Source organism: Meleagris gallopavo, chromosome 16, assembly GCF_905368555.1.
Source record: "Meleagris gallopavo chromosome 16, MGAL_WU_HG_1.1, whole genome shotgun sequence".
Taxonomy (NCBI): Eukaryota; Metazoa; Chordata; class Aves; order Galliformes; family Phasianidae; genus Meleagris; species Meleagris gallopavo.
In genome coordinates this window covers 15,099,716-15,122,770 of record NC_139419.1, presented here as the reverse complement: position 1 = coordinate 15,122,770, position 23,055 = coordinate 15,099,716, and the positions used below count along the sequence as shown (strand labels likewise).

The 23,055-nt window shown below is 62.4% G+C and overlaps 1 protein-coding gene across 1 annotated transcript; it reads right to left on the bottom strand.

Annotated features, from left to right (window-relative positions):
• Nucleotides 1-209: 209 nt before the first annotated feature.
• Nucleotides 210-17,988, bottom strand: LOC104913516 (integrin alpha-D-like). Its single transcript, XM_085237109.1, is given in 30 exon segments — nucleotides 210-2,015; nucleotides 2,145-2,255; nucleotides 2,653-2,742; nucleotides 3,483-3,596; nucleotides 3,968-4,039; nucleotides 5,298-5,517; nucleotides 5,851-5,928; nucleotides 6,484-6,563; nucleotides 6,998-7,099; nucleotides 7,554-7,695; nucleotides 7,773-7,846; nucleotides 8,499-8,630; nucleotides 8,720-8,868; nucleotides 9,121-9,296; nucleotides 9,546-9,676; nucleotides 9,902-10,108; nucleotides 10,367-10,501; nucleotides 10,574-10,665; nucleotides 10,668-10,718; nucleotides 11,192-11,321; nucleotides 11,724-11,797; nucleotides 11,863-12,013; nucleotides 13,589-13,733; nucleotides 13,816-13,967; nucleotides 14,643-14,773; nucleotides 15,034-15,136; nucleotides 15,587-15,651; nucleotides 16,107-16,201; nucleotides 16,941-17,040; nucleotides 17,840-17,988. Coding segments are annotated over 30 exon segments (3,447 nt in total). The 5' UTR covers nucleotides 17,874-17,988; the 3' UTR covers nucleotides 210-1,904.
• Between the last annotated feature and the right edge of the window lie 5,067 nt (nucleotides 17,989-23,055).

Genomic DNA, 23,055 nt, shown 5'->3' with positions numbered 1-23,055 from the left:
GTTTTCCAGCCACTCCTCCCCAGGCCTGTAGGGTTGCCTGGGGCTGTTGTCACCAGAACGCAGCACCCGACACTCAGCCCTACTGAAACTCATACAGTGAGCCTCAGCCCATCCGTCCCGACATCCAGGTCCTTCCGCAGCGCCTTTCTCCCCTGTGGCACATCGACACTCCCTCCTGGTGGAAATACCCAAATAATTTTCCAGGATGGTTTCTCTGATAAAGCAGATTTTATTTGCGATTGCAGTGGCGGCGTCCCGCAAGCAGCAGCGCCCCGAGAAAGCAGCGTTACATCTTGTATCCCCTATTGCCCGACGCCGATCTGCTGCCCTGGTTCCTCACTGGCTGAGCACTGCAGGCTCACACTCTTTGCGACGCTTCACTAGTCATACAAATACCAGGTAAGCACAAATCTCTACCGCTCCGGCACAGCAGCTCCGTGAGGCCGCGCCGGGGGGCTGTGCTGGTGGGCGGACTCGCAGATCCCCCGGACCCTCACGGACGCCCCCCCCAAAAATACCTCAATGAGAGACTCCTCCTCCCCCTGGATCCCAGTATGTACTAAAACGAAATAGGGGAGGACCGCCAACCCCCGCCGGATCCCAATATCCATAGGGACCCCCCAAGAAACCCCAAACGGGAGGACCGCCCCCCAGGGATCCCGTTAGCTATGGGAACCCCCCAAGGATCCCAGAACGGGGGAGGACCCCCCCAAGGACCCCTAGGGGGACCGCTCCCACGGACCCCGCCACAGAAACGATCCTGGGGGGGGGGGAAGGGTCCCATAGCGATGGATGGGGGGGTTGTGTGGCTGCCCCATATCGGGTCCCAGTGGGAAGTTGTGGGGTAGATGTGAGACAGCCCCCTACGTATGAGACTCAATGGGAGCTTATGGTGCAGCTCCATGTGTGGGACTCAATGGGAAGCTGTGGGGCAGAGATGGGGCAGGCCCACAGGTGGTGCCCAAGGGAGGATGTGAGGCAACCCCACGTGTGGGTCCTATGGGAAAGTGTGGAAAGTTCCACATATGTCCCAAAGGGAAGTTGTGGGACAGCTGAATATGTATGGGTCCTACGGGAAAGCTATAGGGCAGTCACACATGTGGATCCTATGGGATCTAACCCATAATGCAGTCTGAGCCATAGCAGGATCCATAGCACAGCCCTGACCCATAGTGAGACCTATGGGGGGACCTACAGAGAGATCCAGATCCATAGTGTGACCCATAGTGGGACCCATAGAAGGGCTCTGATCCACAGAGGGACCCATAGCAGGATCTGACCCATTGTGAGACCCATAGAGGGACTCAGACCCACAGGAGAGCTATGACCCATAGGGGAGCCCACAGAGTGGGCCTGCCCCATAGCAGGACACGTAACACAACCCATAGCAGGATGTGACCCATAGTGAGGTGTGATCCATAGGCCCTGTAGCCAGACTCACAGCGGGACACCAAGACCCACAGGGAGCCCTGACCCATACAGACTGTCCCTGTTGCCCTGACCCATACGGACTCACCCCCAGCCCCACAGAATTCCTTGGCCTCATAGTACTGTGGGGCAGTGACATTTATTGCTGACAGAGCAATGGGGCGGCCCTACAGCAGGCTCCAGCCCTGCACCAAGACCCCCAACTGCCCCATATCTCCCCATAGCGGCTCTAAAACACTCCCAGCCCCAAAGCAATCCCAAGCCCCATAGCAGCCTCAGCCCCACAGTTGCCCCACAGCAGCCCCATTCCTCCCCCCAGCCCCACAGCACAACCAGCCCCATTGCTGCCCCATATCTCCCCATAGCAGCCCCATGGCATTCTCCAGCCCCACAACCAGCCCCATAGGTAGCACCCGCACATCTCTCCATAGCAGCCCCATAGCATTCTCCAGCCCCACAACCACTCATCCACCCCCTCATTCTTTCTGAGCTCCTCCCCCGCCCCCATCGGCCCCGCCCCCATCGGCCCCGCCCCCATCGGCCCCGCCCTCCCGCATCTCTTTGTAGTGCCGCCGGAAGAAGCCGACCTGGAGTGAAAGGGGCAGAATCAGCATCTGACCCTGTGGGCGGGGTCTCCCGGAAGCCCCGCCCACTCCCACGTCCCCCCCCCCCCAGTTCCCTAGCAGAGGCTGCTCCCCGCGCAGCCCCGCCCTCACCTTATGCAGCACCGCTCCCGCCGCAGCCGCCAGCAGCAGCCCCGCCACCACCGCGCCCAGCGTGGGGCCTAGCGGCACCGGAGGAGCTGCGGGGCGGAGCTCCGTGCGGACCTGCGGGACGGGGCGGGGTCAGCGGGGGGCGGGGCCAGGGGGCTCCGAGGGGCTCTCGTGGGGCTCGGTGGGAACTGTGGGGCTTCATTGGGTCTGTGGGGTCTACCGGGCTCTATGAGGCTCCGGGGATCTACAGGGCGCTACGGGGTCCGTGAGGAGCTATGGGTTCTATAGGGCTCTGTGTGCCCAATGGGGTGCTATGGGGTCTACAGAGTTCTGCGGGCTCCCTAGGGTTTATGGGTGCCATAGGGCTCTGTGGGGCAATGGGTTCTATGAGGTTTCACGTGCTCAGCACAGTGCGTGGGGCTCTATGGACTTTATAGGGTTCTGTGGGGCCTGCAGGGCTCCATGCACTCCATGGGGCTCAATGGGTTCCCCCTCCCAAAGCCCCGCCCACCTCCAGGCGGTCCCGCCCCACATTGCGGTAGCGCCGCTCCTCAGGCTGCAGCTGAATGGAGCTCTGCAGTTCCACGTGGGGGAGGGGCAGCTGTGGGGAGAGGAGAGGAGGGATGGCACTGCGCCACGGCCCCACCCACAGCCCTGGCCCCGCCCACGCTCCCCCATGACCACGCCCAGCCCCCCTCCATTTCCCACCACATCTCCTCGCAGACCCCATAACACCCCACTCCTCCCGCAGCCCCATAGCACACCCAGCCTCATGGTTGCCCCACACCTGTCCCATAGCAGCCTCGACCCCGCAGCACAACCCACACGATAGCGTTCTCCAGCCCCATAGTAACCCTTTTGCAGCCCCACAGCACTCGCCAGCCCCACAGCTGCTACCACATCTCCCCATAACAGCCCCATAGCACATCCCAGCCCCGCAGCAGTCCCACATCCCCCCATATATATCTCACCTAATAAAGTTCTCCAGACCCACAGCCACCCCACAGCACTCCCAGATCTATGGCAGCCCCACAGACTTCCCCAGCCCCATTGCATTCTCATGTCCTACAGCTGCCCCATGGCTGCTCCATACCACCTCCAACTCCACATGTCTCCATCGCATTCCCATCCCCACAGCCGCCCCCAGGTCCACACAAAAACCCCATGGACCCCGTGGAGTCCATAGATCCCAATGGCACTTCCCACACCACCATACAGCCCCAATACCCCACCCCACATCTCCCCACAGCCTCATATTATATACCCCATAACACCGTTGCCTCACAGCCCCACACCAAATACCCCCATATACCCACCCACATCATATTGCCCCCTACCCACCTGCTGCACCCAGTTCCGCCGCAGCTGCCCCCCAACGATGAACTCCACGCCCTCGGGGGGCAGCGTGTCGCCCCACGGACAGCGCCACTCCAAGCAGGTGGCCACGCTGCAATTCTATTGGTGGAGAGCGGCCGGGGGGCGGGGCCGAGGGAAGGGGGCGGGGTTGCAAAGGGGGCAAAGGAACAGGGCATGGGTGTGGCGGCAAGGGGCGGCCAAGGAAAGGGGCAGGGCGTGGGGCAAATAGGGTGGGGTTATGGGGAAGGGGCGTGGCTACAGGGGAGGGGCGGGCATACAGGAAAGGGCGGGGCTGTGTAGTTAAGGGTGAAGGGCCTAAGGAGTGGGACCAGGGAAGAGGGCGGGGCTATGGGAAAGGGCGGGACTACATGGCAATGGCAGGGCAGAGTTATGCGGAGAAGGCGGGGTGTGGGGCGGGGCCAATAAAGGGGCGTGGCCAACAGAAGGGGGTGGGGCTATGGGGCACTCACCACCACCGGGTTCTGCCGCAAGAGGGAGGTGGGGTCTTGAACCCCCGAGGAATATGGAGCAGTCTCACATAACTGTGGGAGAATGGGGGGCACAGTGGGGTCAGTGGTCTGTGGGGCACAGCCCCCATAGCTGGTTTCATCTCTATAGAAGAACTGTAGACCCTATTTCAAAACCCCAGCTCCATAAGGAGCCCCCACACCCGCAAGAAACCCCCAGCCCCATAGGGGACCCCCACACCTGGAGCAAATACCCAGCCCCATAGCAGACCCACCCATACAGTTAGCCCCATATCAGCAGCAGCTTCCAGCCCCAAAGGGAGCTCCCAGGCCCAAGCAGGATTCAGACCCATAGGGAATCCCCAGCCCCATAGTGAGCCCTATAAATATCCCCATAGCAGGCCTCCATCTCCACAATGTGGCCCAGCCCCATAGAGAACCTCTAGACCCATAGCTGACCCCCAGCCCCAAAGGGAACCCCCCAAACCCATAGGGGAACCCCAGACACATAGAGAAATCCAGCCCTATAGCAGGACCTGTACCCATAGGTGAAACCAGACCCTATAGCAAAACACCAACCCTATAGAAAAACCCCATCCCTGTAAGTGTCACCACCCCCCAACAAGCAGAGCCCCAGCCCCATAGGAGAACCCCAGACCCATAGCAGAATCCAAACCCGTAGCAGAACCTGGCCCCACAGTGGGACTCAATTCCATAGAAGATCCCCAAACCCATAGTGAGCCCCCAGCCCCATAAGTGTCTCCAGCCCCACAGAAGAACCCCATCCCCATAGGGCATCCCCAGACCCATAGAGGAATGCAAACCCATGGTGGAATCTGGCCCCATAGTGGGACCCAGACCCATAATGAACTCCAAGCCCCACAGCAGATCCCCGTGCATCTCCAGACCCACAGCGAGCCCCCAGACCCATAGGAGAACTCAGACCAATAGCGGGACCCGGCCCTATAGCAGCACCCACCCCACAGCAGGACCCAGGCCCCCAGGGCAACCCCAAACCTGCTGACCCCAGGAGGGGATTGGGGTCTGAGACCCCTGCAGAGTGGGGGGCAGAGCTGTAGTGCTGGGGGGCGATGGGGGCAAATGGAGCCAAAGGGACGCTACGGGACAGCGGGGTCCGTGGGGCAATGAGCTCAAAGGAGCTCTATGGGGCTCTATGGGTTCTGTGCAGCCCCGCGGGGCCCGAGGGACTCTGCAGGGCTCTACAGGACGGTGCGCTCTACGGGGTTCTGTGCGGTCCGCGGGGCTCTGCGGGGCACCGGGGCTCTATGAGGTCTGCGGGGCTCCGGCGCGTCCCCAGGGCCCTCCGGCCAACCTTCGATTTCGCGTCCCCGCTGACCCCGGCCCGCCCCGGCCCCGCCCCCACCTCCGGCCCCTTCACCCGCAGCTCCTCCCAGAGCTTCGCGCCGCGCAGCGCCGTGGGCACCCGGATGGTGGCGCTGCCGCGGGGGCGGCGCGCGCCCTGCGCTGCCAGCTGGTAGCGGTGCTGAACCGCAGTCTGTCCTGCGGGCACCGAGCGCGTGGAAGACGGCGAGCTGCGGGGACAGCGGGGGGACAACGCGTCACGGGGGAGTGTGGGGACAGCGTGGGGACAGAACAGCGAGTCACGGGTGCAGCCGGGCGCCGCGGGGATGTGGGATAACCGCGGGGGATGGCGGGGCGTGGGGGCGTCCGGGGAACGTGTGGGGATGTGGGGACGTCCGCGGAGATTTGGGGACGCTGGGGGACCCACAGGGACATCCCTTGTCCGTAGGGACGTGGCACGTCGGGTCGTGAGGACAGCCGTAGGGACATCGGGTGACAGGGACGCCCACAGGGATGTGGGGCGGCAGCACTGTAGGGATGTGGGGCACGTGGGGGGGGCCCACCTGGTGAGCAGCAGCACAACGCTGTACAGCACTGGGAGCTCAGCACGCGCCTGAGGGGAGCTCACGGGTGGGGGGACGCTGCGGGGACAGCGGGACACGTGGGCTCACACTGCATCGCCGTGTCAGCCTCACAGTGTCACCATCTCACCCCGTGTCACCCACTGTCAGTCACACAGCATCCCGTCACGTCACACAGTGTCACGCAGCGTCACACAGCATCACACAGACTCAGTGTCACTGTCACCACCCCACGTAAGGTCACACTGTGTCACACACTGCCACCCATGTCACTCACGCCATGTCACACCACGGCACATCACTGCGTCACTAACCATGTCACCTCATGTCAGTTCCACGGTGTCACCCCACGTCACAGTGTCACACAACATCAAAGGAACCACCACATCACAGTGTCACATAGCACAATGTTAGTGTCACAGTATCACACCGTGTCACCCTCTATCAAATTCTCACACGTCACACCATGTCACACAGCATCACATGGTGTCACCATGTCACACTGTCACCCAATGTCACACCATGTCACACCATGTCACAATGTCACAGCCCCACACAGCACCACAGTGCCACCCATGGCGTGTGGTGTCAGTGTGATGCTGCAGTGTCACCCACCTGCTGGCCAATGCCACCACCTCTGCTCTGTCCCCCAGCTCAGCCTCGTGGGGCACATCCATGGTGACAGCGAACACGAGCTGGGGGGCACAGGATGTGGGGCTCAGCCCCATAGCACCCCATGGGGCCCCACAGAGTCCCATGGAACTCCACAGGGCCCATAGCACCCCACAGAACCCCATAAAGCCCTATAGAGCCCCATAAAGCACATAGTGCCCCACAGAGCCCGTGCAGTCTCATAGCTTCCCATAGCACCTCACGGAGCCCTTAGAGCTTCGTAAACTGCCATAGAGCCCAAAGCACCCATAGCTCTCCACAGCACCCCATAGCATCTCGTAGAGCCCACAGAGCCTCATAACACCCCACAGAGTCCTTAGAGACTCACAGACCCCCATAGAGCCCCACAGAGCCCATAGCACCCCATAGAGCCCCATAGCACCCCACAGTGCCCCATAGCAGCCCACAGAGCCCCACAGCACCTCACAGAGCCCCACAGTGCCCCATAGCAGCCCACCTGCTGGCCGGCCCACAGCACGGGGTGGCTGATGTTGCAGCGGATGTGCCCACCTCCTGGAGACACTGAGCTGCAGTGCTGTGCCAGGGACCTGCGGTGGGGCTGTGGAGCACAGGGTCAGCTGTGGGGGGGTGTGGAGGGACTTGGGGTGGGGTCTGGGGGTGAGGGAAGGAGGTTTGGGGTCATCTGATTGGGGTTTGGTGTTTTGGGGACACACGGGATTCTCTGTGGTCTTGAGGGCCTCTGGATGGGATTGAGGTCAGCTAGATGAGGTTTGTACTCTTGAGGGCATATGAAATGGGTTTGGGGTATGGGTTCGTGCAGGATTCCATAGCAACTTGAGAAGATTTGAGGTCTTGGGGACATCTGTAGAGGATGCGAGGATCTTGAGGGCATCTGGATGGAGGTTTGGGTGCCATAACGACATCTATGGGGTCTTGAGAACACCGGGATGGGATTTTGGGGGTCCTGAGAGCATCTGGAGGGGCTCTGGGGGAACTGGGGGAACATGGGGCAGCCCCTGTGGGGTGGCAGTTCCCCCATTCCCTGTGGGCACCTGCAGCGCGGTGGCCTTGCGGTAGGAGAGCGCCTTGGGGTGCTGCAGCTCCACCTGGGCCCCATAGGCATCCTCCCCGACGTTGTGCACGGTGACAGTGACGGTGATGTCCTCAGTGGTGCCCACCACCAGCTCCTCCAGCCTATGGGGCGGCGGCAGTGGGTGTGGGGCGGGGAGGTAGGGTGCCCCGCATGAGGTGAGGCCATGGGGGGAACATACCCTGAGAAGCTGAGGGCCACACGGAGGTCGGGCACACACTGGTTGTCCTCACCACAGTTCTTCTCGAAGGGCAGCTGGGGGCCGGCACACAGGCCTCCATCCCAACCTCCCAGTGCACGCCCCAACTGCATCCATTCTGCTCCATCCCCCCACATCTCCATCCTGTCTCTCCATGCACCCCACGTTTCCAACCCAACTTTTACATCCATCCTATATCTCCATCCATCCCAATGTCCATCCCAAATTTCCATCCCTTCTCCACTCACCCCAATCATTCCATCCCATCCACCTCATCAGCTCCATCCCCATCCATCTCTCCCATCCCATCCCCATACCAATTCCCATCCCACGTTCTCCACCCACCCTACACACCCATCCCGTTCCTCTAATCCCATCCCATTCCTCCATCCACGCTCCTAAATTCCCACCGCAACCACCTCCATCCTGTGCCTCCCTCCCATCACACCCTCTTCATGCACCCCACACTTCCATCCCATCCCATCCCATCCCATCCCATCCCATCCCATCCCATCCCATCCCATCCCATCCCATCCCATCCGTCTGTCCCATCTTCTCCAGGCGCCCACCGCATCGCTCCATCCCTCCCAATGTTTCCTTCCAAATGTTTCCTAACAATTCCCGACCCCCTCACCCACCCAGACCCCCACCCCACCTCCCCCCCCACATCCCCAACCCCCCGCCCACCCCAGCCCCCCGTGCCCCTACCGCGGCGGTGACGGCCCACTGCGTGTCGCGGCTGAGCGCCACGCGCAGCCCCTGCGCGTGCTGCAGCGCGTCCCCGCGCGCTTCGAAGGCCACCCGCAGCACCACGGGGCTCAGCGTGTCCGCCGGGCAGCCCTGGGGACCCACAGACAGCGCCCGTGGCGGCGGCGGCCCCGCGCGGGGCAGCTCCGCACCCCCAGCGTCTGCGCCCGCGCCGCACGCACCGCCAGAGCGACGGGGAAGGTCTGGCAGCGGAGCCCCTCGCCCACGTGCGCGGTCCCGTTGCTCCTGGCGGCGCCCGGCAAGAAGACGGCGCGCGCGGCGCGGCCGGGGTCCAACTCCAGCCGGTAGCGGAGGGCGGCGCCGAGGGAACCTGGGGGGCGGCAGGACGTGGCGCCGCGGGGCTCTACGGGGCGCTGTGAGGCCCGGTGGGTCGGGGGGCGTCGGGAGGTGGTTGGGGAGGTGCCACGGGGCTCGATGGGTGCGAGGCCGTCTGGGACGGGCCGGGGAGCGCCTACGGGACTCGAAGGGTCCCGAGGGAACCCGGAGGGCTGGGGAGGTCCCGCGGGTGGCCGATGGCTGGAGGCCCGCCCCTGGGGCACGGCCCCGCACCCCGCGCTCTCACCTAAGCTGTCGCGGCTCTTCTTGGTGCCGACAAAGCAGACTTCGGCTGTGGCGACCGCCGCAGCCCCAGCGGCGCTCAGCTCCTCCTCCTCTGCCCGGTGGCAGTCGAGGGCGGATGTTGGGATTTCCGGGGGACTGAAGGTCACCGTCACCTCAATCTTCAGCAGGGGTGGGGACCTGTGGGGCGGCGGCATGGGGAGGGGAGAACGTGGGGTGGGGCGAGGTTGGGAACGGGAATGGGTATGGAGATGGAGATGGGGGTGGGGATGGCGATTGGGGTTGGGTTGAGTTTGGGGATGAAGTTGGGTTAGGCTGGTGTTTGGTTGGGATTAGGGTTGGAGATGGGAATGGTATGGGGATGGGTTATTTGAGTTGGGGATGTGTGGGGTTGGGATTGGCGATGGGGCGCCGGTGCGTCACTCCCACCTGAGCAGCAGGACCTGTCCCCGTGCGCCCACGGCCACATCCGGCAGTCTGTCCCCAGTCAGGTCGCGCCCCCCACTCAGCGCCTGCCCAAAGTGCTGTGGGGCACTGTGGAATATGGAGCCTGCAATGCGCTGTGGGAGACGGAACCACACATGGGTGGTTCTGAGGGACCTCCTCAGAACCGGGACGGAGCGCAGCACCCAAGCCTCCAAGTGGCAGCTGGGCACTGTGGAGTCTGTGGGACCTGGAGGCACTGTGGTGTCTGTGGGGCTCTGTGGGCTCTGAAGGGCCCTATGGGCTCTTTGGGATCTATGGGACGCTATGGGGTTCGGTGGGTCTCAGTGGGGCGGTCCCACCTGGCTGTAGTGGTCACCGACACCGCCCTTCTCCCCACGGAAGATGTAGACGGCACCGCGCTCATCATCCTCCATGGGAGCACCCACGGCCACATCGTGCAGTCCGTCCCCGTCGATGTCCCCAAGGCGAGCAATGCTGGCCCCAAAGCGCCCCAGCGGGTGTCCGGCCTGACCCCGCAGCATCCGATGGCACCGCAGCGCACGGCCCTACAGCGAGCAACACATGGGGGGCGAGGGGAGAGGTGGGGTCAGGTTGGGACGGGAATGGGGATGGGAACGGGATGAAGACAGGGATGGGGATAGGGATGGGGGTGAGGATGGGATGGGGGTGAGGATGGGATGGGTGTGGGGATAGGGATGGGGATGCAGTTCGGATAGGGGTTGGTTGGACTGGGGCTGGTTTGCAGTTGCCTTATTGGGGTGGGGTCGCGCTGAGCACCACGGGGCCGTGCTGGTGGTCCATACCTGCGGCAGCACCATGCAGACCTCCACGCGTCCCCCAGTGCCGTCCCCATAGAACATGGGGACCCCCACCAGCAGTGCCACGCCATCCCCTGATCCCTCCAGAGCGCAGAGCGCTGCCCCAAAGTAGGAGCCCACCTGTGGGTGACAGTGTCAGCCCCGGGGCTCCTCCCACCCCATGCTGTGCCCCACACATTCCCCCACCATCACCTGCCGCCCCATGGCATCAGAGCGCAGCTCCCACTTCCCCCCACGGTGGAGCACGAAGAGGAGCAGGCGGCCCACGTGGCGATATCGGGGGCCCCCAGCACCAGTGCCCGGAGCCCCCCCAGGGACAGAGACTCAGTGGCGTAACCTGCGGGCAGAGGGGCGGCGGGTTGGACCCATGGCGGGGGTTGGCCCCACAACTCCTCGTGGGGGCATGGGGACATCCACAGCTCCGGGACCCCCATAGGATCATCACCACACCACACACAGGGACAAATCTGTCTCTATGGGGACTCCATCATCTCTTGGACCATCACAAGGGCCCCAAGACCCCCGTGAAGACCCCAGGACCTCCACAAAACTCCATTAGCCCCATGGGATCACCACCATCCCCATCATCCCCGTGAGAACCCCACTATCTCCATGACCCAAGTGGGGACACACCCACCGACCCCAAAACCCCCGAGGGTAGCCCACTACCCCTTTGACCATCGTGAGGACTCCAACATCCCCACGGGGATGCCCTCAACCAAGAGACCCCCATGAGGATGCCAAGACCCCCGTGGGGATGACCACCAACCCAAAGACCCCCTGAAGAGCCCAGGACCCCCAGGCCCTCACCCAAGTATGCGTCGCTCATACCCCCGTCCCCTTCGGATGCATTGACGAAGGCGACCTTCCCATCAGCCCCATAGACGAAGACCCCTCCGGCCCAGTCATAGGCGCCCACTGCTCCCAGCACCGCCCCCTCCTGCAGCAGGGAGGTTGTGGGGGGGCAGGGGGCTGAGCTGGGTGGGATGGGGCTCTGAGGATCTCAGATGGGTTTAGGGGGTGTCTGTAGGGGGTTGAGGAGGTCCTGGGGAATTCTGGTGGGTTTGGGGGCATCTGGTGGGTCTCTGTGGGTCTGTGGAGCTCTATGGGGCTCTATGGGCTTGTCTTTATGGGGTGCTATCGGGCCTATGGGGATCTGAAGATTCTATGGGTTCTATGGGGCTCTGTAGGCTCTATGGGGCTCTGTGGGCTCTATGGGGTCTCTATGGGGTGCTATGGGGCCTATGGGGATCTGAGGGTTCTATGGGGTTGTATGGGGTTCCGATGGGTTTTGGGTCTGCATGGATGGGTGCAGAGCCGTGGGGTGGCAGTGGGGACTCACGGGGGTGAGCAGAGTGCTGAAGCCCTCCTGGGCCATCTCCAGTTGGAAGGAGCTCCCGAAGGCTGGGCGGGTCCCTGGGGGCATCGTGGGGTGAGGTGGGCCCCCAGCACCCCCACGGGGCCGCCCTACGGGGCCGTACCTTCGATGGCGAAGATCTTCTCCTGCAGCTGCTCCTGGATTCCTCGCAGCGCCTCGAAGTTGTCCACACGGAAGACGTGTGCCTCGGGGGGGGCCGAGGCAATGGTCTGCAGCTCTGCGGCTGCCTTGGAGTCCTTGAAGGCGCTGCCCACCTGCGGGGACGTCCCTGTCGCTCACAGTGTCCCTGCCATCTCGGTGTCACCCGGCTGTCCCCGAGTTCTGGGTGTCCCACTGCCCCTGCTGCTCCCCACGTTCTAGGTGTCTCAAAGCTCGCGGTGCCCGCAGCGTTCTAGGTGTCCCAACCCTCTTGGCATCCCCAGAACTTGACATCACACTCGGTGTTCCCCGTGCTCTTGGTGTCACCCCAGCACGAGGTGGCCATGACACTCGTGATGCCCCCCACATTCTGTGTCACCTCCGTGTCCCCATGGCCTCAATCTCACCTGGGAGTCCCCCAGTGTTCTTGGTGCCCCAGCACTCCTGATGTCACTTAATGTCCCCGACCCTTGATGCACCCAGACTCTCCGTGTCCCTTGCTGTCCCCAGCACTCCTGGTGTCAACGCCAGGAGTGTCAACACCCTGCACTCTCGGTGTCCCGGCACTCTGTGTCCCCACTCTTCTCACTGTCCTACATTCCTGGTGGCACCTCCATGTCCCCAGCCTCTCACTGTCCTCTCAGTGTCCCCAATGAAGGGGTGTGAAGCCCCACGTCCCCAATGCTCTCGGTGTCCCCCGATGTCCCTCAGGTGCCCCCATGGCTATTGGACCCCATAGAGCCCCCTAGATCCCACAGCACCCCATAGCATCCCATAGTGCCCAACAGACCCCATAGAGCCTCATAACACCCCACAGAGCCCTTAGAGACTCACAAACCCCTATAGAGCCCCACAATTCTTGGGGAGGATTTGGGGGAATTTGGGGTTTGGAGATTGGAGTTGGGGTTTTCTGGAGGGAGGGATTTGGGTTACGATTTGGGGACAATTTAGAGGTTTGGGGGATGAATTTGGGGCTCGTGAATTTCTGGGGAGGGTTTGGTGGAGAACTGGGGGGAATGTGGGGTTTGGGTGATGAATTTGGTGTTTGGGGTTTTGGGGGGAGGGGTTTTGGGGACGGTTTGGGGGGAATGAGCAGAACTGGGGCCTTTGGGTGGATGTGGAGTTATGGGGGGCAGCTCATGGCAGTGTGGGGGTGAGGGGGTGAGAGGGTGGGAGCTTTGTGGCCAGGCTTTGGGCAGGAGCTGGGGAGAATTTGTGGAGAATTGGGGGTTTGGGGGATGGGTCTGGTTTTGGGAATTCGTTAGGGGAAGGAGTTGTGGAGATGGGGGATTGGGTGGATTTGGGATTTTTGGTTTTTTTTTGTGGGGGAGGTGTGAGGGAATTGGGGTTTGGGGGCAAACTTCGGATTTGGGAGTTTTGGGGGATTGGGTTTGGGAGATGGATTTCGTGGTTTGAGGGTTTTGAGGGGTGAATTTTGGGAGAGGAATTTTGGAGCTTCGGAGATGAATTTAGGATTTAGGGGGGATGATTTTGGGGAGAATTTGCAGGAATTTGGGTGCTTTGGGGAAGGACTTTGAGGAGAACGCGGAGGAATTTGGGGCATTTTGAGGATGGATTTGGGGGAGGATTTGGAGGAACGCGGAGGAATTTGGGGTCTGGGAGGGATGCGGGGTGACGCGTGGGGCCGGGGGAGCCGTGTGGGGCCGGGGGAGCCCTGCGGCCCGGCTCACCCCGATGGCGTAGCGGACGACCTCGGCGCGCTCAGCCTCCGGGATGACATCGCTGTATTGCAGCTCATCGCCGTACTTCTGTCCGTCCGTCACCACGATCAGCACTTTGTTGGCCCCCGCGCGGCTCCCCGTGAACACCCGCGTCCTGCGCACAGCGGCGTCAGCGCCGGGCGAACGGCGGGCGGGGCGGGGCGGGGCGGGGCGGGGCGGGGCGGGGCGGGACGCACAGCACGGTGCGGATGGCGGTGGCGGTCTGCGTGACGCCGTTGCTCTGCTTCACCCCCAGCACCAGCCGCTCCAGATCCTCCGCCGGCAAGCGGTCGAAGTCGGAGAAACCCACGTGCGGCTGCACGCCGGTGGAGAACTGCACCACTGCGAACTGCGGGGCGCGGCCACGGCACCCATAGCACCGCGCCCAGAGCCACAGAGGAGCCACACAGCCCCACACAGCCCACACAGACCCCACAGAACCCCACACAGCCCCACACAGCCCCACAGAACCCCACACAGCCCCACACAGCCCCACTGAGTCCCCACACAGCCCCACCAGCCAGCCCCTACAGCCCCACACCCATAGAGCCCACAGAGCCCCACGGACCACACAGAGCTCCACAGCATCCCTCAGCATCCAGTAGTGCCCCACAGAGCTCCACAGAACCCCGCAGTCTCACAGCATCCCACAGAAACCCAGAGCCCCATAGGGCCCCACAGCACTCCATAAGGCCCTACAGAGCCCCACACATTACACCAGGTGCCCCATATATTATGTGGGGCAACCATAGATTCAGTGGGACACCCATAAATTCTATGGGGCAGCTCCAAATTCAGCGGGATGCCCCACAAGTGATGTCGGGCAGCTCCGAGTTGAGTCTGGGTGCCCCATAGATTGTGTGGGGCACTGATACAATACGTTCCATGGGGCGCCCCAGAGATTCACTCGGGTAATGCGTGGATTCTATGGAGCGCCCCATAGATTCTGTGGGGCAGCCATAGAGGCAGGCCATCGGCTAAGGCCCCGCTGTGGGGCAGCCCCATAGCACCGTGTGTCACGCACGCGGGTGTTGGTCCCACGGAAGCGTTTGATGATTTCGATGACAAATATCTTCATCCGGTTGAAGTCAAACCGTGCCACGCTGCCAGAGCCGTCCATCAGGAACACGATGTCGGAGGCCGATGTGGGGCAAGCTGTGGGGCAGGCAGTGGGGCGGAGCAGGCAGTTCGGGTGAGTCTCATCCAACCCATCCCCACCCATGGATCCTATTGAACCCAACACTGAGTCTTCTTTGCCCCACAGATCCCATTGACAATAGCGTTGGATCTTTTCTGCCTCGCGTCCGCCCCATAGATCCTATATCTGCCCCACAGAACCCACGGACAATGGCACTAGGTCTTCTCCACCCCACAGAGCCCCTCTGCCCCACTGCTGCCCCCCATGTGCCCCATACCTCTTGGGGTGGTCGTTAGGGAGCGGCCCGAGAAGAGGAGGAAGCAGAATCCTGGAACCTCCGCATTCTCCCCACACGTCCGCTGCGCCATGGGGCCACAGGCCTGCACCCCATAGCAGCCCATAGAGATACACAGTGACCCATAGCACTCCAGAGAGACCCACAGTGCCCCATAGAACCCCCAGAGCATCCCATAGAGCCTCAGAGAGATCCATAGTGCCCCACAGAGAACCATAGTGACCCACAGCATCCCATAGAGACCAACAGTACCCCACACAGACCCACAGTGACCCACAGAGACACACAAAGCCCCATAGAACCCATTGGGCTCAACAGACCCCCATGGACCCCATAGTAACCCACAATACCCCACAGAGACCCACAGAGCTCCATAGCACCCCATAGAGACCCACAGAGCCCCATAGAACCCATAGAGCCCAGCAGACCCCTAGACAACACAGTGACCCATAGCACCCCACAGAGACATAAAGCATACAGAGCCTGACAGACACTGTAGACCCGTGAGAGTCCCACAGCACCCCATAGTACCCACCAGGAGCTGGGATCCGTTGGCAGCCATGGACATTCCCAGTGCCGTGGGACCCATATCCGGGGGGTCTGTGGGGCAGGGAACCCCATAGCACCCACACTTGTGGAGCAGCCCCAAAACTTGCCAAAGGACTCACGTGAGGCAGCACCACACCACCCCATGCCCCATAACCTCCCATTGGGACCCCCTCTGATCTGCCTGATAACTGCCCGTAGGACTCATACATTGAGGCCACCCCACAACTTCCCGCACAGACCCATACATCAAGGCTGCCCCATAACATCCCATTAAGGTCCACATATAGTACTGCCCCACAACTCCCACAGGACTCGCACATTTGGGGCTGCCCCACACATGTGAGGCTACCCCACAAACTCCCCATTCAGTTCCACATATTGTGGCTGCCCCACATCCTTCCCCCCTTCCCCAGTCCACCCCACAACTCCCCATGGGACACACATGAGAGGCAGCCACACACCACCCCATGTGCCCCGCATGTGTGGGGCTGCCCCATAGCTCTCACCACCAACGTCTGCATCCCTGCAACTCTTCTCCCCCACGCGGCATCGATAGACACGGCCTCGGCCCCCCAAGTCCAGGGGAGCCCCAACCAGCACCCTGTGATGGCGGGATGTGGGGTTCAGTGGGGTGCTCCATAGATCCCACAGGGTGACCCACAGATACCCCTTCAATTCTATGGGGCACTACATAGATTACACTGGGTCCCCACAGACTATGTGGGGCAATCATAGAGTCAGCAAGGAGTCCCCTAGGACATATGGGGCACTCCATAGGTTCCATGGGGCACCACTAAATTCAGTGGGGCACTGCACAGATTAAACAGACCACCCTACAGATTCAGTGGAGTGTCCCACAGATTCCATGGGGCAGCCCTAGATTACTTGGGGGGCCGGATGGATTCAGTAGGGTAACCGTAGATTCCCACAGGGTCCCCCATCGATTCTGTGGGGCAGTCATAGAGTCAGTAGGGAGCCCATAGGTTATGTGGGCTGCCCCATAGATCACACTGGCACCCTATAGCTTCCATGGGGCACCGCACAGACTCTGTGGGGCATCTCAAAATTCAGTGGGGCACTACACAGATTCTCCAGAGCATCCCACAGATTATGTAGAGTGCCGCACAGCTTCTGTAAGTCACCCTCTAAGTTCCATGGGGTGCCCCATAGATTTCTGTGGGGTGCCCTATAGATACCACAGTGGGCTCCCATTTGCCTCATGAACCACCCAATACATTCCGTGAGCCACCCCAAATATTCTATGGGGCACCCCATGTATTCTGTGGGGTGCCCCACGGAATCCATGGGGAGGCCCCACAAGCTGTGGGGCAGCTCCATACCCATCATCGCTCTGTGCCACACTGAGGCCGAAGGAACCAGGACCCTCAAAGGCCACAGCAGAGTCCACGTCGAGGGCAGAGCTGCAGCTGTGGGGCAGAGCTGTGGGGTGGAGGACACCCATGGGGACCCATACAGCCCATAGCCTCCACAGAGTCCATATTGCCCCATAGAGCTCTGTAGACCCCACAGAGCCCCACAGACCCCATAGAGCCCCATTAAGTCCCAAAGAATCCCACAAAGCCTCATAGAACTCACAGAATCCCATAGAGCCCCACAGATCCCACAAAGCCACACAGGCACCCCCATGTTCCCCACTGTCCCCAAATGTCCCCATGTCCTCCACCATCCCTGTGTCCTCCACGTCCCTCCACCCCTCCATGTGCCCCCACATCCTCAAATCCCCTGTATGTCCGCATGTCCCCAATGTCCCCATGTGTCCCCAATGTGCCCAAGTTTTCCCCATCCCCATATATCCCCCCTCATCACCCCACATCCCAGTAACACCGCCATGCCACCCTACCCCTCACATTCCCATATTGCTCCTTGTGCCCCCATATCTCCACTGACCTCCAATGTCCCCCCATGTCCCCACATCCCTCCACTGTCACACCGTCCCCCATTTCTCCTCACACCCCCACGCTCCCCCCCATCCCCACGCGCCCCATCCCGACGTGTCCCCAGCGGCCCCAGTATCTCTGTGGGGTTGAAGGGCTGTGGGGCAGTGGGGCCCAGGGGTGCCGCCGTCAGAGGGAAAACGCGGGTTGGGGATTGGGGGCATTTTGGGGTTCTCCCCCATCTGTCCCCTCAGCCCTTCAGACTCCCCCTCCCCGCCGGGGTCTCTCCCTCCACACCCCCCACTTCCCCCCCGGCCCCAAAAGCACCGCGTTCGGCCCCAGACCTGCGCCGAGCAGCAGCAGCACCCACGGCCCCATGGCGGGGAATAGAGGGGGCTGCCCCACACCCACAGCCCACGCGCGGCCGTGGGGGGCGGAAGTGGGGAGAGGGGGCGGGGAAGGGCCAAGAGAGCCAAAAAAGGGCAAAAGCCAAATGGGTCTGCTCCATAACTCTGCCCCACGGCCGCCCCATAGCACTGCCCCATAGCTGTCCTGCTGCACTGCCCCATAGTGCTGCCCCATAGCACTGCCCTGCATTCCCAGTTCCACACCCCATGCCTCCATGCCCTCAGTTCCCCCAGTGGCCCCAGTGTCCCCATGGGCAAAGATGACCAGAAGTGACAGAAATGGCACCAAACGGAGAGCGGTGCTCAGAAATGGGCAGGAATGGGGATGGACCCAAAGGGAAACGGGACCAAACTGATGGGACCGGAGTGGGATGGAGAGAGTGGGGTGGAGCAGCACTGGGGGCTCTGGGACCCCCCAGACCCTTTTGAGCTCAGAGCCCCACTGCCCCAATGGGTTGGGGGTCCCGGGTTGGGGCTCGGGGGGAAAGGGGCAGAAATCGGTAAAGAGGGAAAGGAATGGAAGGAAATGGGGAGAAAAGGGGGAAATGGAAAGAAATGGACAGGAGGGGGAACTGCAATGGGGGGAACGGGCAGGAAAAGACCTGAAAGGGAATGGGTGGAAATGGGGAAAAAGGAGAAACGTGCAGAAATGGGGAGAGAGGGACGGAATGGACAGAGGGAGGAGGAGGCAGAAATGGGCAAAAAAGAGAAAAATGGCAAAAAGCAGAAGAAATGGGCAAAAAGGAGCAGGAATTGTCAGAATGGGAGGGAATTGGATTGGGCAGAAGATGTGAAAAGAAATGGAATAACACTGAGAGAAATGGTCCGAAACAGTGGCACAGAATGGGAGGAATGGAACACCAGGGAACGGGCAGCAAGAAATAGGCAAAAATGGGCAGAAATGGGAAGAAATAATGAGCAGAAATGGGGAGAAATAGTGGGCAGCAAAGTGTGAAATGGGAGCGGAATGGGTGAGGAACGGAAGCAGAAATGGGCAGAATGAGGAACGGAACTGGGAAGAAATGGGTGAACGTGAGAGAGCTGCCCGCTGTGGCACTGCAATGCTGCCCCACAGCTGCCCCACATCCCCACTGTCCCCCAGGACCTCTCCATGTCCCCACATCCCTCCACTGTCACACCGTCCCCCATTTCTCCTCACACCCCCACGCTCCCCCCCATCCCCACGCCCCCATCCCAACGTGTCCCCAGCGGCCCCAGTATCTCTGTGGGGTTGAAGGGCTGTGGGGCAGTGGGGCCCAGGGATGCCGCCGTCAGAGGGAAAACGCGGGTTGGGGATTGGGGGCATTTTGGGGTTCTCCCCCATCTGTCCCCTCAGCCCTTCAGACTCCCCCTCCCCGCCGGGGTCTCTCCCTCCACACCCCCCACTTCCCCCCCGGCCCCAAAAGCACCGCGTTCGGCCCCAGACCTGCGCCGAGCAGCAGCAGCACCCACGGCCCCATGGCGGGGAATAGAGGGGGCTGCCCCACACCCACAGCCCACGCGCGGCCGTGGGGGGCGGAAGTGGGGAGAGGGGGCGGGGAAGGGCCGAGAGAGCCAAAAAAGGGCAAAAGCCAAATGGGTCTGCTCCATAACTCTGCCCCACGGCCGCCCCATAGCACTGCCCCATAGCTGTCCTGTAGCTGCCCCACGTCCTCAGTTCCCCGAGTGTCCCCAGCGTCCCCGTGGGGAGAAGTTGTCCAAAAGTGGCAGAAACGGCCCAAAGGAGAGATGCTCGGTAACGAAGGGGCAGAAGCGGAGTGGCGGCCGACCCGACGGGAGCGGAGCAGCGCTGGGGGGCTCTGGGACCCCCAGCCCGCAGCCCCGCCAGTGAGCGCAGAGCCCCGGCGGTTTGGGGGAGAGGGGCCGCCGGGCGTCCCGGGTTGGATGCGGGGCTCTGGGGGGCTCCCGGCGACGGCCGCTTTGGGGGGGCGCGGGAGCTGGGGGGGGGAGCGCCCACACGTGCGGCGCTGAACCCCCCGGGGCTCCTCCCGCGTCCTCAGCGGCCGCCTGCAGCGCCGGGGGGGCACGAACGACCCCGCACCGCCGCCGCTTGGGTGCGGGGCAGTTTCGCTTCCTACGGATGTGGGGCGGCCCCCCAGCGCTGCGGCAGCTTCCCCAATTGCTCGAGGGGAGGAAGGGGGGGCCGCGGGGCTGAGCGCCGCTTAAAGGGACCCGCGAGAGGAACAGAGCCCCGGCAGAAACCCCCAACGCACCCCCGCCGGGCGCTGCTGCCTCCGACCCCCCCCAGCCACCCACATCCCCAACGGATCGCGCCGTCCCTGAGCGGGGGGGGGGGGGGGGTGAAGGTCGGAATTGAAGGGAAATCGGCTAAAGGGGAAGGGAGGGGAAGGAGGAAACGATGGCAAGGGGTGGGGGTGGGGAGGGGGACAGAATGCCGGGAAACGGGAAAATGGGGCAAAAAGAGGAAGTGGGGAATGGAAAAGTGGGAAAATGGAGCGGGGCTGAAGGGGGAAAATGGGAAACGGTGGGAAGTGGGGGAAATAAAGGGAAAAGGGCATAAAAGGAAAAGATGCAGAGGAAAGGAAAGGAAAAGTGGGAACGTGAATGGAGGAGGGGGAAAGCAAAGGGAGGGGCTAGGTGGGGAGTGGGAAAATGAGACGGGAAAATGGGGGGAAATGGGAGAAAGGGGAAAGCGGGGAAATGGGAGAAAACAGAAATGGGCTCACGGGGAGAAAACGGGAACGGGAGAGAAGCAGCAGGGAGAGAAACGGGGGCGAGGGGAAGTGGGGAAAAGAGAAAATGGCAAACGGGAAACGGGAAAGCATTTGGAAATGAATGACGGAGATGGAAAGGGGAGGGAACGGAGAGCGGATAAACGGGGGGGGGGGGGTGGAACGGCTCTCGGCAGCTGAAATGGCTAGGAACCGTGGGAACGGCTGGGAGGGCGGGACAGCGCGGACAGACGGACAGCCCGGGGCGCACAGCGGGGATGGAAGGGACGCACAGACGGACAGATGGAGCCCCGCCAGGCGGCGCCGAGCTGAGCCCGACCCGCAGCGGGCGAGGGGGCGGTGCGGTGCGGGAAACGTCGGCAGCCGAAACGTCGGCGGGAAACGCGGGGGAACGAACGCGGAGTTAACGGTGCCGGCGTGCGGCCACACGTGGCTCCAACACCGCCGTCCGTCGTGGAGCGGAGCGCGGTGGTTTCCAATTTTCTGAGCCGGGTTTCTTCCTAAACGCGGCTGCGGTGAAGCGGGGCGGGGAGGAGCGGACGCTCCCGTACCACCGAAACGCACGGAACGGCCGTAAGCGCAGCGGCCGCGGTGGAGCCCATCGGAAGAAGTGGATTACGGGTGCGGGCAGCGCGCGGTGCGGAGCGAACGCGGTGGGGGTGGGGGGGCAGGGAGGCCTCACGGAGCGGCGCTGCGATGTCCGCCCCTCGTTCGGCGAACCGCTCAGGCAGCGAGAAACAACGGCTGCGCCGCCGCACCTCGGCCCCGCCGGAGCGCCGAACCGCCCCGGGCCCACGGCGGCACGGCGCGCAGCTCCGCGCATCGACGGGCCGCGAGGAGTCGCAGCGTCAGTAACCCCAGTAGGAGGGCCGGGGAGAGAAGGGGCCGAGACGAAACCCGGGGGCGGTTCGGGAAGCGGCGCCGTTGGGCCGCGGCAGGTGCCGCGGGGATTCCGTTCTGCCGGGGCTCCTTCGGCAGCGAGCCTCCAGCTCGGCCGGGAGGGCTTCGCAGAGTCTCCGGGGCGGGGGATTCTCGCCCCGTCCCGCTGCGGGCTGACGTCGGGCACGGCCGGACCGCAACCCGGGAGCGCCGCGTGCAGGAGAGGACCGTCGGTAACTCGGCCCGACGCCGTACGGCGACCGGGGGGAAGCGGGAGGAGCCGCGACCGCGCGAAGCCACAGCGCTGCGGCCTCAGCGGCTCACCGGGACGCGGCGGGGCGGCTGCGGCCCGCGGTGCGGAACGGGAGGAACGGGTTGGGGGGCACGACGCTGCTTACCGGCGGCCAGCTGCGGTCCGCGGGGCTCCACCGGGGTGGACGGGGAGCTGACTGAGAGCGAAGGGGTCGGGGCTAAAGGGAAGAAACGCCGGAGTGCGGTCTGCTGCGAACTGCCCCGCCGGCAGGAGCGCCGAGCCCTCTATGGACACACGGGAACAGCTTCACGTTCACGAAATGCGGCCCTCGTGGGGGGCTTCAACCACCCCGTCAGCCGGAGGGACGGCACAGCAGTGTGCCAGCAGCCACAGGGGGTCCTGGAACGCACTGCTGAGACGTTCCTCTTCCCAGCAGTACAGGAACCCACAAGAAAGGCGCCGTACCGGATTCCGTCCTCACCAAGCGGGGGCTGCGGGGTGACAGGGAGCACAGGGCAGCCTGGGCTGCAGTGTCGACGAATGGCAGAGTACAGAATCCTCGGGGTGTCAAAGAGGGAGCACAGCAAGGGGCTGCTCTGAGCTTCAGGAGAGCAAAAGTTGAACTCATCAGGGGACCGCTTGGCAGGGAGATGTGGGAGGAAGCATGGGAGGGAAGGGGAGCCCAAGGAAGCTGGCTGGTATTCAAGGCCCATTTCCTCCAAGGCCAGAAGCGGCACATCCCCAGAAAGAGGAATGCAGGCAAGGATACCAGGAGGCTTCTGTGGATCAACGAGGAGCTCCTGGACTTGCACTCAAATATGGGGGGTAGAAGAAGGAACAGAATTGCCTGGGGGGATTACAAAGGAGCTGTCAAAGCAGTCAAGGATTGGGCTAGGAAAGCCAAAACCCAAGCAACTAAATCTAGCCAGGGACATCAAAGGGAACAAGAAATTCTTGTAATCAAGGTGGATCAGCAATAAAAGGAAGGCCAGGGAGGATGTGGGCTCTCTCTGGGAGGAAACGAGCCCTGATCATGAGGGATGTGGCGGAGGTGCTCCATGACTTCCTTGCCTCACTGGCAAGGGCTCTGTGCCACACTACCCAAGCTGTGGAAAGCAATGGTAAGAACTGGGAGAAGGCAGAGCTGCTGTAAGCGGAGATGAGGTTTGTATAATCAATAAATATACAGTTATTATAATTAAGAAATACACAGGAAAGTTAAGCTAAACAGGTGATCAAATAAAAGAAGAATGGATGGAAAGCTTACCCTTGTCTTGGGCTCGCTGAGAAGATGCCAAGAGGAGCACTCTCCATCAGAGACCCTTCCC